At 43.8% G+C, this 17,661-nt stretch overlaps 1 protein-coding gene across 3 annotated transcripts in view; it reads right to left on the reverse strand.

Annotated features, from left to right (window-relative positions):
- The window catches only part of IQCA1 (IQ motif containing with AAA domain 1), a 195,274-nt gene that overhangs the window by 71,817 nt on the left and 105,796 nt on the right, over nt 1-17,661 (reverse strand). For all 3 annotated transcript variants that reach the window (XM_043878061.1, XM_043878060.1, XM_043878062.1), the window contains 2 exons: nt 11,292-11,398; nt 11,024-11,125 (listed from right to left, as the gene is read on the reverse strand). In XM_043878061.1, the coding sequence (XP_043733996.1) occupies nt 11,024-11,125; nt 11,292-11,398 (209 nt within the window). The remainder of the gene's footprint in view (nt 1-11,023; nt 11,126-11,291; nt 11,399-17,661) is intronic.

Below are 17,661 nucleotides of genomic sequence, written 5' to 3' on the forward strand. Positions count from 1 at the left end.
GCTTGGCTGATGAATTTGAGCTTTTCCCTCTTTTTTTTCTAGTGTATCTGTTTGCACTTGGTCACTCAGTCATGTTTGACTCTTTGTGACCCTATGGACTGTAGCCCACCAGGCTCCTCTGACCATAGGGTTCTCCAGGCAAGAATACTGGAGTGGGTTGCCATTTCCTTCTCCAGGGCATCTTCCAGACCCAGGGATCAAACCTGCATCTCCCGTGTCTCCGGCATTGGTAGGTGGATTCTTTACCACTGAGCTACCTGTGAAGTCCCTATTGCTATATACTTGCCTTTATACCAACCCAGTCATGTAATCTTTTTAGTATTTTTTTCATCCAGGAAGAGGCCCATGATGGCAAAAGTGCTGAGGGCCTAGGGTGACTGACTTGCTCAGTTGCCAGGGATTCTTCGTCTACTGAACCATCAGGGACGCCCCTGTGTATGTGTTTAAGGCTACAAATTTCCCTCTCAGGGCCGCTTGGCTTGTATCCCAGATATTTTTATATCTTATATTTTTGTTATATGTTTTTATTTCTGTTTTTTCTTTGTTCTATGAATTAGAAGTGTGCTGTTTAGTTTCCCTGTGCCTGGACATCTTCTCATTAGTTTCCTGTTCCTGATTTCTAGTTTGAGTCCATTGTGGTAGGGGAAGACATTCTTCATAATTTCAACTCTTTTCAATCTATTGAGATATGTTCTATGGCACAAAATATGGTCCACCTTGGAATATGTTCTGTGGGCACTTGAAAAGAATATGCATTCTCTTTGTTGGGTGGTGTTAGTCACTCAGTAGTGTCTGACTCTTTGTGTAGGCTGCCAGGCTCCTCTGTCCATAGAGTTCTCCAGGCAAGAATACTGGAGTGGGTTGCCAGTTCCTTCTCCATGGGATCTTCTCAACCCAGGATTAAACTCGGATCTCCTGCATTCCAGGCAGATTCTTCACTGTCTGAGCCATCAGGGAAGTTGAGTAGAGTGTTCTATAAATGTCAACTAGATTCTGTCTGTTGCTGGTGTTGAGTTTTGCAATATCCTTGCTAATGACTTTCTGCCTAGTATTGTATCAATTCTTAAAAGTGATATGTTGAGTCTCCAATTGTAATTGTAGAGTTTTCTGTTTTTCCGTTCGTTCTATTGGATTTTGCTTCCTATATTTTGTAGTTCTGCTGTTTGGTGTATGAACATTTAGGATTACCATGTCTTTTGTGGATTGGCTCTTTTACCACATATAATGTTCTTCCCTGTCTTTGACAATTTTCTCAGCTCTGAAATCTACCTTATGTGATATTATAATAGCTTTCTTTTGGTTGTTTGCATGGTATACTTTTCCCATCCTTTTACTTACACCTGCTTATTTCATAATATATCAAACGAGGTTCCTGAAGATACAGTTGGGTCATGTTTTTAAATACACTTTGCTAACCTCTGTCTTTTAATTATTGTCTTTAGACTATTTACATTTAATGTAATTACTGATATGTTAGGACTTCAGTCTACCATTTTATTTTTTTTTTCTGTTATATTTTTCGTTTATTTGGTTTTTCCTGTCATCCTGTGAGTGACTTCAACATTTATTTTTTAGAATTTAACTTTGATGGTGTTCTTTGAGTGTATCTCTTTGCATAGTTTTCTGGCAGTTGCTCTGGGTGTTACATTATATATGTATAACTATCACAGTCTATTCATGTCATATTTTGACTGAAGTAGAAAAATCTTAATTCCCTTTATATCCTTTAACTCATACCGCCATCATTTGTTAACATTTTCTTAAATATCTCCTCTGCATACCTTGAGAACCATGTCAAATAGTATTATAATTTTTACTTCCATCAAATAACATAATTTAGAAAGGGCAGAAAAGCCTATTCTTTTTACCTATGTTTTTGCTTACAAGTTCTTTCTTCCCTTCTGATACTCCAGGTTTTCCTTTCCATTTAAAGAAGTTCCTTTAGAAATCCTCTCTGGGTGATTCTACTGGTGAAAAAATCTTAGTTTTCCTTCATCTTGATTTCCCCCTCTTCACTGCTGAAGAATAGTTTTGTTGGGTATAAATTCTGGTGGCATATAAATTTTTTCAGTGTTTGAAAAAGTATTGTATCCTTTCTTCTAGCCTCAATTTCTTGTGAGCAATCCACAGTCATTTAAGGTGTCTTTTTTCCCCTATAGGTAAAGAGTCACTTTTCCACCCCCGCCCCATCCCCCATGCTTTCCAGACTTTTTCTTTGTCTTCAGTATTCAGAAGATTAACTAGGATGTATCTCAGATCAGATTTCTTTGTATTTATTTTGTTTGGGTTTCACTCAGCTTCTTAAATCTGCAGGTTTATATCTCTTTATCAAATTTGGGAAGATTTCAATCATTATTTCTTGAAATGCTTTTTCAGTTTCATCCTCCTTATCTTCTGAGACTTTGATGACATAAATACAAGATGTTTTTTAACAGTCCCACAGTCCCTGATTCTCTGTTTATCTTTTCTTTTCAGTTGATTTTCTCTGTTGTTCATATTGCATAATTTCTATAGTCCTATCTTCTAATTCAGTGATTCTTTCCACTGTCACCTCTATTCTGCTGCTGAGCTCAACCAATAATTTGGATACTGTACTTTTCAGCTCTAAAATATCTATTTGGTTCTTCTCTGTATTATATACTTTTTTGTTGAGGCTTTCTATTTTTTTATTTGTATATAGAAGCTTCATAATTACTCATTGTGAGATTTTAATCATGACAACCTTAAAATGTTTGTCAGATAATTCTGACATCTCTGACATTTCAGACTTGAGATCTACTATCTATTTTCCTTCAGTTTGAGATCTTCCAGGTTCTTGTATGATGAGTGACTTTCAATGAAACCTAAACATTTTTGTATTATGCTGTGAAGTGAAGTGAAAATCATTCAGTTGAGTCCAACTCTTTGTGACCTCATAGATTCTACAGTCCATGGAATTCTCCAGGCTTGAGTACTGGAGTGGGGAGCCTTTCCCCTCTCTAGGGCATCTTCCCAACCCAGGGATTGAACTCAGGTCTCCCACATCGCAGGCAGATCCTTTACCAACTGAGCTATCAGGGAAGCCCGTTATGCTATGAGACTCTGAATTTAAATCTTCTGTTTAAACTCTGACACCACTCTGGCAGGGGAATTGTGTGTATGTGTTGTATGGTTACTGTCAGGAAGGTAGAAGGATAGATTCCTCACTCCATTGTGAGAGGGAGTTCCTTCTATTTCCGGGGGGGGGGGGGGGAAGACCTCTGGCTCCCCCCATGTGGTCTTCCAATGACACTTGTTACCACTGGGAACTGGTGAAGGTCCTGACTGTCCACTTAGCTTCCTCTGATCCATCCCAGCAGGGAGGGAGGGAGGGGTGGTGACACTTTGGTCTTCTCTCACACCACTCCACAGAGGATGTTGGGTTGCCTCCTACGTCTTCATGGGGTAGGCTCCTCATGCAGCTTTGCTGGTGTGTACTGGAGCAGGGATCCTGTTTTTCTGAGGTGTTTGAATGGCGTGTTTTTGTTGTTCTGTTGCTTAGTTGTGTCCAACACTTTGTGACCCCATGGACTGCAGCATGCCCGGCTTCCCTGTCCTTCACCGTCTCCTGGAGCTTGCTCAAACTCATGCCCATCGAGTCAGTGATACCATCCAACCATCCTGTCCTCTGTCATCCCCTTCTCCCTCCTGCCTTCAATCTTCCCCAGCACCAGGGTCTTTTCTAATAGGCTGGGTCTTCGCATCAGGGGGCCAAAGTATTGGAGCTTCAGCTTCAGCATCAGTCCTTCCAATGAATATTAAGGACTCACTTCCTTTAGGATTGACTGGTTTGATCTCCTTGCAGTCCAAGGGACTCTCAAGTGTCTTCTCTGACACTGAAATTCAAAAGCATCGGTTTTTTGACACTCAGCCTTCTTTATGGTCCAATTCTCACATCCATACATGATTACTGGAAAAACTATAGCCTTGACGAGATGGACCTTTGTTGGCAAAGTAATGTCTCTGCTATTTAATATGCTCTCTAGGTTTGTCATAACTTTTCTTCCAAGGAGGAAGCGTCTTTTAATTTCATGACTGCAGTCACCATCTGCAGTAATTTTAGAGCCCAAGAAAATAAAGTCTCTCACTGTTTCCATTGTTTGAATGGTGTAGGGTGGTTATCACCTAAAGTCTTCTTTGTCTGATGTTGAGTTACACTAGCTACCTTTCGGTTAGTGCTTTGATGATTTATGGTTGACTGTTCTTTTATTTTCAACATATCTATTCTTTATGTTTAAAGCATGCTTCTTCATGGAACTCTACTCAATGCTATATGTCAGTCTGGATGGGAAGGGGTATGGGAGGAGAATGGATACATGTATATGTATGACTGAGTCCCTTTGCTGTCCACCTGAAACTACCACAACATTGTTAAGCAGTTATACCCCAATCAAAATTAAAGTCTAAAGTGTGAGCACACTTTGTTTATTTATATCTTTTTGTGAACCCCACCAACAGTATGAAAAGGCAAAATGCTTCTGAACTGTGGTGTTGGAGGAGACTCTTGAGAGTCCCTTGGACTGCCAGGAGATCAAACCAGTCCATCCTAAAGGAAATCAATCCTGAATATTCATTGGAAGGACTGATGCTGAAGCTGAAACTCCAATACTTTAGCCTCCTGGTGTGAAGAGCCAACTCATTAGAAAAGTCCCTGGTGCTGGGAAAGATTGAAGGCAGGAAGAGAAGGGGATGACAGAGAATGAGACGGTTGGATGGTGTCACCGAATCAATGGACATGAGTTTGAGCAAGCTCCAGGAGTTGGTGATGGACAGGGAAGCCTGGTGTGCTGCAGTCCATGGGGTCATAAAGAGTCGGACATGACTAAGTGACTGAACTGAAGTGAACTGAATTGTGCTTCTTATAAACAGCACAAAGTTTGTATTTTTCCAGTATGGAAATTATTGTCTTTTAATTAAAACATTTGGTGTGTTTTCATTTCATGTAATTATGGATTTGGTTGAGTTTAATTCAATCATATTTGCATTTCCTTTCTTTTTATTATTTATTAATTTACTTTTATTTTTATTCCTATTTTTCCTTTCCTGTATTCTTTTCAATTAATTTTTATTTTTCTACTTATCTTTGCTATTACTCTTTTTCTATATATTTTAGTGTCATCTTAAAGAATTACAAAATACATCATTAGCTTATTATAATTTACCTTAAGTTAGCCTTTCATGGTTTCCTGAGAAATGCAATAATGCCACAAGTCCATTTACTGCTATCTGCCTTTTCTTCTGCTGCTGTTCTATATTTTACTTGTATATATGGTGTACACACACATAACTCTTACTATTCTTGCTTTAAAAATCAGATTATTTTAAGAGTATTTAGCCTTTTATATTTACCCAAATATTTACAGAGCTGAAAATATATATTTTCAGAGCTGAAAATATATATTTTCAGAGCTGAAAATTTCTTTTATCTCTCTGTTCTCTCATCTGAACTAATTTTCCTTCAGCTTGAAGAATAACATCCCTTTAGTATTTTCATATTATGGGTCTGTTGCTGATAAGTCCTCTCAGATTTTGTCTGTCTGGAAATATCTCTATTTTATTGTCAGTTTTGAAGGACATTTTCATTGGGTATGAATTCTAGACTGGTAGTTATTTTTTCCCAGTGCTTCAAGATGCCATTCAATTCCTTCTGGCTTTCATAGTTTCTGCTGAGAGACTCAGTAGTCTTTCTTATTTTTCATTACCCTGAAGGAAATGTGCTTTTAAAAAGAATGTAGTAACTTTCAGCATTTTGACTCTGATGTGTCTTTTGACTTTCAGCATTTTGACTATGATGTGTCTGGACCTCATTCTTCTTGAACCTCAGTGAAGCTCTTGAATTCATGGCTTGGTGTATTTCATCTGAATTGGAAAATTTAACAAACATTACTTTTTTATTTATTGCTTCTGTTCCATCCTCCTTTTTTTGGGCAAATTCTAATTGTACATATGTTACAACATTCGACTATGCCTCAAATATCCCTTCTTGTCTGTTCTTTATCTTATTTGTTTTTTTCTATACTTCAGTTTGTATTTCCTACTGATTTGTGATTGAGGTCAACCTGCATTTATTATGTCCACAGTATTGTTAAACCAGGTAGAAGACTTCATACTTTTGGATACTATATTTTTCAGCTGTAGAATGTTTATTTGTTTTTTTAAAAAGACGATTCTAAATTTCTACCTGCCCACACTGGCCATGGTCAAAGCTGGGGGCCACACGTGCTCCAGGTTACTCCAGGGCAGGATGTGGAAACCAGGGCCAGACCACAGTGGGCCAGCTCCCCAGAGAGCACCTGCCATGGATACTCTTGCTATGACAGTGATGTCATAATGGGGGCCACAGCCCACCCAGGGCTGATTGACAGTCCTGTGTACCTGGGAACTTGTTTCTGCCACAACAGACTCTCTGTCTGTCTCGTTACCTTGTGTACCTCAAACGCCTTGAAGTGGACTTGGCATACAGTGCTCAATAAATACTGCTGAATGAAACAATTAGTAAAGAGGATCTGTCCCTCAATATCAGATTTTGGATCTCCAAATCACAAGAGAAGGTGGATGAAACTGTAAGCTAAGTAGATTAAACTGTACTGTGAAGTATAATTGCTGAGAGAAACAGGCTGTAGCTTTCTCTCTTGTTACGAAATAAACATGAAGCCACAGTAACTCACTGGGAGGTTGCTTGTTGAGTACGGAATAGCAAAGAAAGTGGCTGGATGCTCTGAATTTTCACCGATGCCATGACTGTGGCATCTTAAGGCACTGATCTAGCTGAGAGGGGTCAATCTGCATAGGATCTAGATTTGATGAGTTAACTAACACAATAATATGTGCTGAGGGCTTGCTATGTGCCAGAAAAGGTTACAATAGTGAGCAGCAAAGACAGTCATGCAGTCTCTGCACTTCAGTAGATATGGGAAGGCAGATACTAATAAAAAGATCTCATCAGTAAATATAACACGAAAACTACGATGAAGCACCAGGAAGCCACTGTAGCACAGCGTCAAGTGCATGCAGAGCAACCAGAATTACTCGGAGGTCCCAGAAGGTTTTCTCGAGGAAAAAGGACTTGGACTGACCCCAGGGATGAGTAGGGGTTTAACTACACTCGGGACTGAGGGTGGGAGCAAAGACAGTTCTTGAGAGAGAGCAGCACGTGCAAAGGCCCTGTGGTGGGAGGGAGCACAGTGTGTTTGAAGGACAGAGAGGAAGGTCAGGTGCTGGAGTGCAGCCAGGGAGGGAGAAGCGGGTGATGAGCCTGAAGAGGAGAACCCGTGCCAAGTCGGGCATGGCTTTGTAAGCCTGGCAGGAGATTGTCACCTTTATCCTTGTGGGAACTCGGGTGTCATTGAAGGGTTTCAGCATGGAGTGCTAAGGTCATATCTGTATTTCAAGAGGGGCGCTCAGGTGGCTGTATGACCTCTGATCAAGTCACCTTCTCTGGATAAAGCTGGAATAACACAGATAAATTGTATTCCTCTGAGTCCTTTTTCTCCTTTCTGATGTTCAAGGTTGCCCATTCCCCTTCTGCTAATGGTCTTCTTAAGGAGGGGATTTAATATAGCTAATTAGTCTCAGCTTATGAAATGAAATCATATTTATGTCTCCCAAGGTCACTTGGATGGGAATTTTGAGAACTCAAAACTCTACAGTTACACAATTACCATCAATCTGTTGGGGGTACCCTGAGCACGTCTAGTGTGTGTTCAGTCAGTTTAATTACAAGAGGGAAATTCATAGCAACCCCATCTTGGGACACTTCATGAGCTAGGACGTGGTGAGGGCAGACACCAGGCTTCAGGGAGTGAAAGGGGCAGCAGTGCAGAAGGTACCCGTGGGCCAGACCGATTATCAGCTGTGGTTAAGAAGAGGAAGCCTAGTCGCAGCTGGAAGGGGGCAGTCACCTCCTGTCTTCATTTCCCCTTTTGTTTGGCTTGATTTCCACATTCAGTCATTAAAGCATCACTTTTTGAAGACAGTCAATTCGATAGGTCAATGAGTGGCATAAATAGGTGCCCTCACTTACTTGTGGGAATTACATATAGAGAACCCTCATCAGGCTATGGGCTTCCCTGGTGGTTCAGATGGTAAAGAATCTGCCTGCAATGCAGGAGACCTGGGTTCGATCCCTGGGTCAGGAAGATCCCCTGGAGAAGGGAATGGATACCCACTCCAGTATTCTTGCCTGGAGAATCCCAAAGACAGAGGAGCCTGGTGGGTTACAGTCCACGGGGTCACAAACAGTGGAACATGATGGAGCGACTAAGCATGCATTGGGCTACAATGATGGAGGCTCCAAGGAGGTGCATGAAGGACATTCAGGTGTTAATCTGAAGAGTCAGAGGCAAGCTATAAAACGGTAAACTGTAAAATCAACACAGAAGGCTTCAGGATAGAGTCACTGTAGACACCACACATCCCCCTGGGTTGGCAAACTAATCACTAATGCAGTTGAGAGTATGACAAACTCACGGAGTGTGTGAGTCCCTGATGGGACAGGGAGGGCTGATGGACCATGGGAACTTGAGAAAGCCCGCACTCCCGCCAGCTCCTCTGCCTGGAGTATCCTGGCCCCAGAGGCACGGCTGGCTCTGGACCCAAGGGAACCATGTTCACACACTTCTGACGCTAGTTGTATGGGGATTTCCTCCATCAAGAAACCTTCTGCAACACCAGCTGGGGCTCCTACAATCTAACTCAATTCTGGCACTGTTGACCTGGAGATATAGAGTCTGATCCCACAGGTGGAGGGTGATATATCCCACAAGACCGCCCCCACCCCACTCCAAATGACAATCACATGTCTAGATCGTCACCTGTGCTTCTGATCAACGGGCTGTAAATCTAAGGTTCCCATGACCCCCTCCATGGGTTTGATGAATTCGTTAGAGTGGCTCACAACTCACGGAAACATACCTATCAGTTCATCAAGGGACACAATAAAGGACACAGAAGAACAACCAGATGAGAAGGTGTGCAGGGCAAGGTCTGGGAGGCTCCTGGGCACAGGAGTTTCTGCCTCTACGAAGTTGGGGTGTGTTACCCTTCTAGAAAAAGCAAGAGGATTCCAGAAAAACATCTACTTCTGCTTCAGTGATGATGCCAAAGCCTTTGACTGTGTGGATCACAACAAACTGAAAAATTCTTAAAGAGATGGGAATACCAGGCCACCTTACCTACCTCCTGAGAAACCTGTATGCAGGTCAAGAAGCAACAGTTAGAACCGAATATAGAACAACGGACTGATTCCAAATTGGGAAAGGATTACATCAAGGCTGTATACTGTCACCCTGCTTACTTAACTTCTATGCAGAGTAGTACATTATGTGAAATGCCAGGCTGGATGAAGCACAAGCTGGAATCAAGACTGCTGGGAGAAATATCAATAACCTCAGATATACAGACGACATCACCCTTATGGCAGAAAGCGAAGAAGAACTAAAGAGCCTCTTGATGAAGGTGAAATAGAAGAGTGAAAAAGTTGGCTTAAAACTCAAAGTTCAAAAAATAGATCATGGCATCTGGTCCCATCACTTCATGGCAATAGATGGGGAAACAATGGAAACAGTGACAGACTTTATTTTCTTGGGCTCCAAAATCACTGCAGATGGTGACTGCAGCCATGAAATTAAAAGACGCTTGCTCCTGGGAAGAAAATAAACCTAGACAGTGCATTCAAAAGCAGAGACATCACTTTTCTGAGAAAGATCCATCTAGTCAGAGCTGTGGTTTCTTCCAGTAACCGTGTATGGATGTGAGAGTTGGACCTTAAAGAAGGCTGAATGCCGAAGAATTGACGCTTTTGAACTGTGGTGTTGGAGAAGACTACTGAGAGTCCCTTGGATTGCAAGGAGATCCAAGCAGTCAATCTCAAAGGAAATCAATCCTGAATACTCACTGAAAGGACTGATGTTGAAGCTGAAGCTCCAATACTTTGGCCATGTGATGTGAAGAACTGGCTCATTGGAAAAGACCCTGATGCTGGGAAAGATTGAAGGCAGGAGGAGAAGGGGACGACAGAGGATGAGATGGTTGGATGGCATCACTGACGTGAGTTTGAGCAAGCTCCGGGAGTTGGTGATGGACAGGGAAGCCTGGCCTGCTGCAGTCCGTGGGGTCGCAAAGAGTGGGATACAACTGAGCGACTGAACAACAACAACCATTCCAGCATGTGGTTGCGTTTGCCCACCTGGAAACTCTCCGAATCCCATGATTACTGGGGTTTTATAGAAACCCCCTCACACAGGCATGATGAGGTATTAACTCCATGCCCAGCTCCTCTCCTCTGACTTGGGAATGGGGTGGACGGAACTGAGATTTCCAGGCTTCTGATCAAGGCTTGGTCTTTCTGGTGGTAACAAGTCCCAACCCAGAAACCCACCCAGCATTGATTCACTGTAACAAAAGAGGCTTCCAGTGCACTTATCACTTAGGAATTTACAAGGGTTCCAGGAGCTCCATGCCAGCAAGTGGGGGCAGAGACCAATACGAACATTTTCTATTACCTTACAAGACCCCAGTGCATAACACTGTATATTGGGATCTGACTGGCCTCTAAACCACTGGGAGATGGTTGAGTGGCAACTTAAAATTCAATTCATCAGATTCCCTGACTCTCCAAGAACCTGCTCTTTGCCTCTGGCCTCCACACACAGATCTACAGGGTGAGACAGGTGGGCATTTGAGGCACATGTCCTAGCTCCTCTGAGAGTTCTCATCCCACCTGTGGGCTTGGGTACCACGGATCCACAGTGATGAAGGTGGGGAGTTCACTCCCAGACTAGATTTATCCCACTTATGAGTCCACAACCCTGAGGGCTATGCATTTGGTAGACCAGTGCATAGTGGACCCAGGGAAGTCACCACAGGTAGGCACGTTTCCTGGAAAGCAGCCCAGGGCAGCCAGGGTCTGCCTGAGGCCCGCCTGGACCAGTCCTGGACGCTGGGGTCGGGCTCCTGGTCACAGTTCAGTTCTGCCCTCCGTCTCCCGAGCATAAGCATCACTCACCTTTTTACCTCCTTTCTTCTTTCCTGGTCTGACTGATAGTTCCTTCTCTCTGTTCACAGCTAGTTTTAAGTTTTTTAGTTCCTGTCTCATCAGCTCATCAACCTAGGTCAACAGAAAAGATACTATGTTTTAGGTCAATTTGCCTGCTTTGTGTTTTCTTTGTGACTTTAGAAACAGCTTAAATTCTGGGTAGGTTACTAACAGGACGATATAAAAAAGCACTGCAGTGGAAGACTTTACTAGGACTTTAACATTAAAGCCGCTTTACCTGCACTCTGATCTCCGACTCCAGTTCCTTACGTTTGTCCTCCTTGATCAGTTCAGGGTCATAGTCCTGGGGGAAATTCCACGATTCGTCTTTATTCTTCCACAGGTCTGCACTCCAGAAGGAGAAAGGAAAAGAAAATGAATTTTTTTCTACTTGAAGATGAATGAAGGCAGTTTTGTGAAATATAACACAAACTCAATTTTCCACCCTATGTCCTTCTTTTCCACTTTCCAGATGGAAGAACTGTGCCTGTACAACATCTAAAAAATAAAGAAGAAAACTGCTAATGTGAAAAGCTCCAATAACGAAGTATGAAACAAATGGTACTCTTAGGTACCACTGTAGTCACGTACAGATGTGAGAGTTGGACCATAAAGAAGGCTGAGCGCCAAAGAATTGATGCTTTCCAATGGTGGTGCTGGAGAAGACTTTTGAGAGTCCCTTGGACTGTAAGGAGATCAAACCAGTCAATCCTAAAGGAAATCAGTCTTGAATATTCATTGGAAATGCTGAAGCTGAGGCTCCAATCCTTTGGCCACCTGATGTGAAGAGCCGACTCATTGAAAAAGACCCTGATGCTGGGAAACTTTGAAGGCGGGAGGAGAAGGGGACGACAGAGGATGAGATGGTTAGATAAGATCACCGACTTAATGGACATGAATCTGAGCAAACTCCAGGAGACAGTGAAGGACAGGGAGCCTGGTGTGCTGCAGTCCATGGGGTTACAAAGAGCGGACATGACTTAGCGATTGAACAACAACAACAACAATTATGGGGTTATGGAATTACAGGTAACTGTTTTTGTAATACGTTTTCCATTAGTTCTATTATTCAAATGATTCAATGAAATGGGAGAGACTTTGTTGCTAGTTCAGCTTACCCGTGATTTACCTTGGCCCCTATTAAAAGCCAACACTGAACACACAGGTACCCATCACTCATCCCGAATTCAACAGCTGTGTTTTTGTATTACTTTTGGGATGTTTTTGAAATCATATATATTTTACATGTCCCTTTGGCCTTACCCTGGCAGTTAGGAGGATGGTTAGAGGAAATAAGGGTAATTTTGAATCACTGGAATAAATGGAAATAAAACTGTTTTCTCAGAAGGGGAATTCCAAATGTTCACAGAGGTGCAGACCCCTGGACCCTGGCCGTGGGATTGGAGAATCTCCCAAGGGAAAAAGACTCGCCAGTTGGGGAAGAGATCTCTTCCTTGAATTTATGTTCAGACTGTGATGAAAATCTGCTGGAACCAAACCTGCAACCACCACGCAGCTGGGCCACTTCGCTGGGAGCTGGTCCCTTGGGGGCACTGATGCTGTTCAACTCGGGAGGGCAGTCGAGGACCACGGGGTGGCCCACCTCGTCTGACAATGGCTACGACTGGGAAGAAAGGGGGCCTGTGCCGGGTCTGGACAGCAGGTGGTGAGTGACGGGGCAGAAGCCTCGCAAGCACAGCCTCCCCTGTGACCACTGATCCTGAGATCAGACAGGAGTGTATCCCCCAACACAGCTGACCAAGCAGGGAGGGGCTGGCACTTAACACCCAGAGGACAGTCACTGACAGAAATGCATGTCTGGGTGCACAGGGAGCCAAGGGGTCAACGCTGCAGGCAGAGGGGAGAGAAGATTCTCAAGAGAGCTAAGTGGGCACACAGACGAGAAAGGAGGGTGGAATCTCTGGGTAAAGCACAGAGGCCGGGGGTGAGCAGAAGCAGTGAGAAAGGAAAGGAGAAGGGATGAGACGTGGTGGGAGCTGCAGATTCCGGGCGACAGAGCAACAGGGCCACAAGAGGCAGACACACAAGGGTGCCCAGCCAGGCAGGGAATGGCCCCAAGGCTCTGACCAGGGGGAACCTGTCAGGGGGATCCCCCATCCTACCACCTACCAGCTGCTGGCCTTACGTGGTCCTTTGCTTATTAACAATCTCCACCCGCAAGGGGCGAGGGGCCAGTGGGACAGTGGCTGTGCTAAGAACACTTAAAAACATTGTTTTTAGCAAGTGCAAGAGGGGACACAGGACCACGGGGCGTGTCCTCCTACAGGGCTCTGAGTTGGGACCACACAGGACACAAATGGAGGGAGACAGGGAGCCCCTATTTTCCAGAAGTGTGGGTCGGGTGGACAAGCCCTGGGGGGACACCCTGATGCTGCTCCCAGAGGCTGGCAGGGAGGTTTCTGGAAGCCGAAGAGGGTCATCACAAACTGCTGACCTCACACAGGTCTGGTGGGCCAGCTCACTTCCTGGACTGCTGCCTGGGCAGAGGGATTGGCCTGTCTGGATTTCAGGCCTAGCAAGGGCTCTCAGGCTTAGCAGTCTCCCCCCAGTTAAACTGAGGGCAGTGTGGCCTGCGCAGGGCTCCACCAATCCTTGGCCAATCTTAGGAAGATGGGAAGGAGAAATCTACCAGTGATGCAAAGTTTCAGGGGCAGGTTTTCGAAAAAGATGAGGTTGAAAGTGCCCAGATCTTTTCCAGGGTGACTACTGTGAATTTATCAGAAAAAGATAACACATCACAAAGGTGGTGAAATTTTCATAAAATTGATGCACCCATGGGTTCTTCCCCAGCAAGGTGGCCAGGTGAGAGGTGGCCCAGCCACTGCTGAGGCTCAGACAATGGGATGTGATGATGGGGCTGGAGGGGCTTGGGGGTGTGCCTCCTGGACATCTGTCAGAGGTGAGGGTCAAGGTGAGGGACCTCCCTGGTGGTCCAGGGGCTAAGACTCTGAGCTCCCAGTGCAGGGGGCCCAGGTTCCATCCCTGGCCAGGCAACTAGGTCTCATATGCCACAGCTAAGAGTCTGAATGCCACCAAGAACCACACGCTGTAAGGAAGATCAAAGATCCTGCGTGTTGCAACTAAGACTCAGCCAAATAAATAAATATTTTTTAAAAAGTTCAATCAGGGCTTCCCTGATAGCTCAGTTGGTAAAGAATCCGCCTACAATGCAGAAGACCCCACTTTGATTCCTGGGTCGGGAAGACCCTCTGGAGAAGGGATAGGCTACCCACTCCAGGATTCTTGGGCTTCCCTTCTGGCTCAGCTTGCAAAGAATCTGCCTGCAATGTGGGAGACCTGGTTCCATCCTTGGGTTGGGAAGATTCCCTGGAGAAGGGCATGGCTACCCACTCCAGTGTTCTGGCCAGGAGAATTCCATGGACTGTTTAGTCCACCGGATGGCAAAGAGTCGGACATGACTGAGCGACTCTCACTTCAAGCAGAATCACCACCCCGATGGGGGAGGTAGCCAGCCTGGGACTGCTGGAACAAGACAGATGTGGGCCAGGCGCGGCAGGGATGGGCACACAGGAAATGACTGGAAAGCTGGCTCTGAAGAGTCATCACTTTGAATAGTCATTCCCATGGACAGTGTCAGCAAGAGAGAACTATCCTGCTCATCAGTGTTCAGGGCAAGAATGCATTGCCTACATGGTTTATACCACCCCTTTGATGTGAAAAATGTCTTAAGTCATAAATATCTGAGCGTTTCCTCTTTGGCCTGAATCCCCCAGAAGGGGGATTTTGCAGTGAGCTTGTGAGGTGTGAGTACATGAAGGGCGGTTAATTCACGGGCCTGAAGGCAACTGCTCCTTCTCTGTGCATTTTCTGAAATCTACATAAGCTTACACTGAGGGAAACTCTGAAATGTAGGAATAATATGGGTTTAACATTCTTTTTTATGGGTTTAAAATTCTAAGTTTTCCCCCTTGAAAATATAACTGCGCTAAAATGTTCTATTCGTCAATAGCACTGGGACTTTTGTGCTGGGTCAGTGGTTAAGAATCCACCTGCCAAGTTCATTTCAGTTCAGTTGCTCAGTCGTGTCTGACTCTTTGCGATCCTGTGGACTACAGCACGCCAGGCTTCCCTGTCCATTACCAACTCCTGGAGCTTGCTCAAAGTCACGTTCATTGGGTGCCATTCAACCATCTCAGTCTGCTGAGTAGGAGACGTGAGTTTGATCCCAGGGTCTGGAAGATCCTCTGGAGAAGGACATGGCAACCCACTCCAGTCTTCTTGCCTGGGAAATCACATGAACTGAGGAGCCTGGTGGGCTGCAGTCCATGGGGTTGCAAAGAGTCAGAGAGGACTTATCGACTAAAAAACAACAACACTCAGCAATAACAATAACAACTCTCTTCTAACAGATGATTAAATCTCCATGAGCAAAACCCACCTGCTTCATTAAGATCTTTTACAGCAAATCGCTTTGTTATTCAAAGGAAGCCACTTTGCTTTTTCAGGGGATAGATAAGACAGGAAGCAATGCATTTAATAATGAAAGGGACCCAGAATATTCAACAGAAAGGAAAGCAAGATATGACTGTTTATGTGGAAGCAGTGGCACCTCGTGACATCCTCACTCTGGAGCCGTGACTCTGATTTACAGATAAAGCAGTTCCAAGCAGCCTTCGTGGGTTTTACCTAGAGGTTATGTAAATGGACCTAGTTTTCCACTGAAACTTTGTTTTTCCCATGACACTTTTGCACAGGGCACGTCTCAATCCCTTCAAGAATTTCATGGACATTTATAAATGCAGGAAGCTATTCATGGCTCTCAAAGGGAAACAACGGTCTGCTCTTTCCTGTAGCAGAGAATGAGTTTTTAATCTGAGAGCAGGAGAAGCCAGAGACGGGGTAGTTTTCATCTGCTCAGAAGTGGACGGAGGAGGGGGCATAAAGTCAGTGATTAAAATGCTAATACTTCTTTTGAGAAGGAAAGCCTTTGATTTTTATGAAAAGAATGCTCAGATGAAGACACTGAATTTCTGTAAGTTACCGAAGACAGGATGGATATCTCATCAAACACCCCAACAGTCAACGAGCAAAATCATGGTTCATGTTTCCTTCTCCTGGGTGGCTTGTAGTTTTCTTAGCCTTGATGGGATTGCAAGGTAATTACACACAAGGCGTGGGTTGTTTCAAGAGCTTTGCTGGGTGGGTACATGGACTTCCCATAGGAACATTAGATGTCCCCCAAATTAATTTTTATCAAACTAATGCATGTACCTTAAAATCAAGGCTATGGTTTTTCCAGTAGTCATGTATGGATGTGAGAGTTGGACTATAAAGAAGGCTGAGCGACAAAGAATTGATGCTTTTGAACTGTGCTATTGGAGAAGACTCTTGAGAGTCCCTTGGACTGCAAGGAGATCCAACCAGTCCATCCTAAAGGAAATCAGTCCTGGGTGTTCATTGGAAGAACTGATGCTGAAGCTGAAACTCCAGTACTTTGGCCACCTCATGTGAAGAGTTGACTCAATGGAAAAGACCCTGATGTTGGGAAGGATTGGGGGCAGGAGGAGAAGGGGATGATGGAGGATGAGATGGTTTGATGGCATCACCAACTTGATGGACATGGGTTTGGGTAGACTCCAGGAGTTGGTGACGGACAGGGAGGCCTGGGATGCTGCGGTTCATGGGGTCACAAAGAGTCAGACACAACTGAGCGACTGAACTGAACTGAAGTCAGAGAGTATTAAAAAGATTATAATTTTTTAAAAACTCTGCCTTCCAGTTACACCGCCAAAGGGCATTTATTCCTACATTCATTTGTTCATTTAAAATGCATTGGCTAACAGCAATCAGAGCAGAAAAAGAAGTAAAAGGAATCCAGAGAGGAAAAGAAGAAGTGAAACTCTCGCTCTTTGCAGATGACATGATCCTCTACATAGAAAACCCTAAAGACTCTACCAGAAAATTACTAGAGCTAATCAATGAATATAGTAAAGTTGCAGGATATAAAATTAACACACAGAAATCCCTTGCATTCCTATACACTAACAATGAGAAAACAGAAAGAGAAATTAAGGAAACAATACCATTCACCATTCCAACAAAAAGAATAAAATACTTAGGAGTATATCTACCTAAAGAAACAAAAGACCTATACATAGAAAACTATAAAACACTGATGAAAGAAATCAAAGAGGACACAAACAGATGGAGAAACATACCGTGTTCATGGATTGGAAGAATCAATATTGTCAAAATGGCTATACTACCCAAAGCAATCTATAGATTCAAAGCAATCCCTATTAAGCTACCAACGGTATTTTTTCACAGAACTAGAACAAATAATTTCACAATTTGTATGGAAATACAAAAAACCTCGAATAGCCAAAGCAATCTTGAGAAAGAAGAATGGAACTGGAGGAATCAACCTGCCTGACTTCAGACTCTACTACAAAGCCACAGTCATCAAGACAGTATGGTACTGGCACAAAGACAGAAATATAGATCAATGGAACAGAATAGAAAGCCCAGAGATAAATCCACGAACCTATGGACACCTTATCTTTGACAAAGGAGGCAAGGATATACAATGGAAAAAAGACAACCTCTTTAACAAGTGGTGCTGGGAA

Source organism: Cervus elaphus, chromosome 20, assembly GCF_910594005.1.
Source record: "Cervus elaphus chromosome 20, mCerEla1.1, whole genome shotgun sequence".
Lineage (NCBI taxonomy): Eukaryota > Metazoa > Chordata > Mammalia > Artiodactyla > Cervidae > Cervus > Cervus elaphus.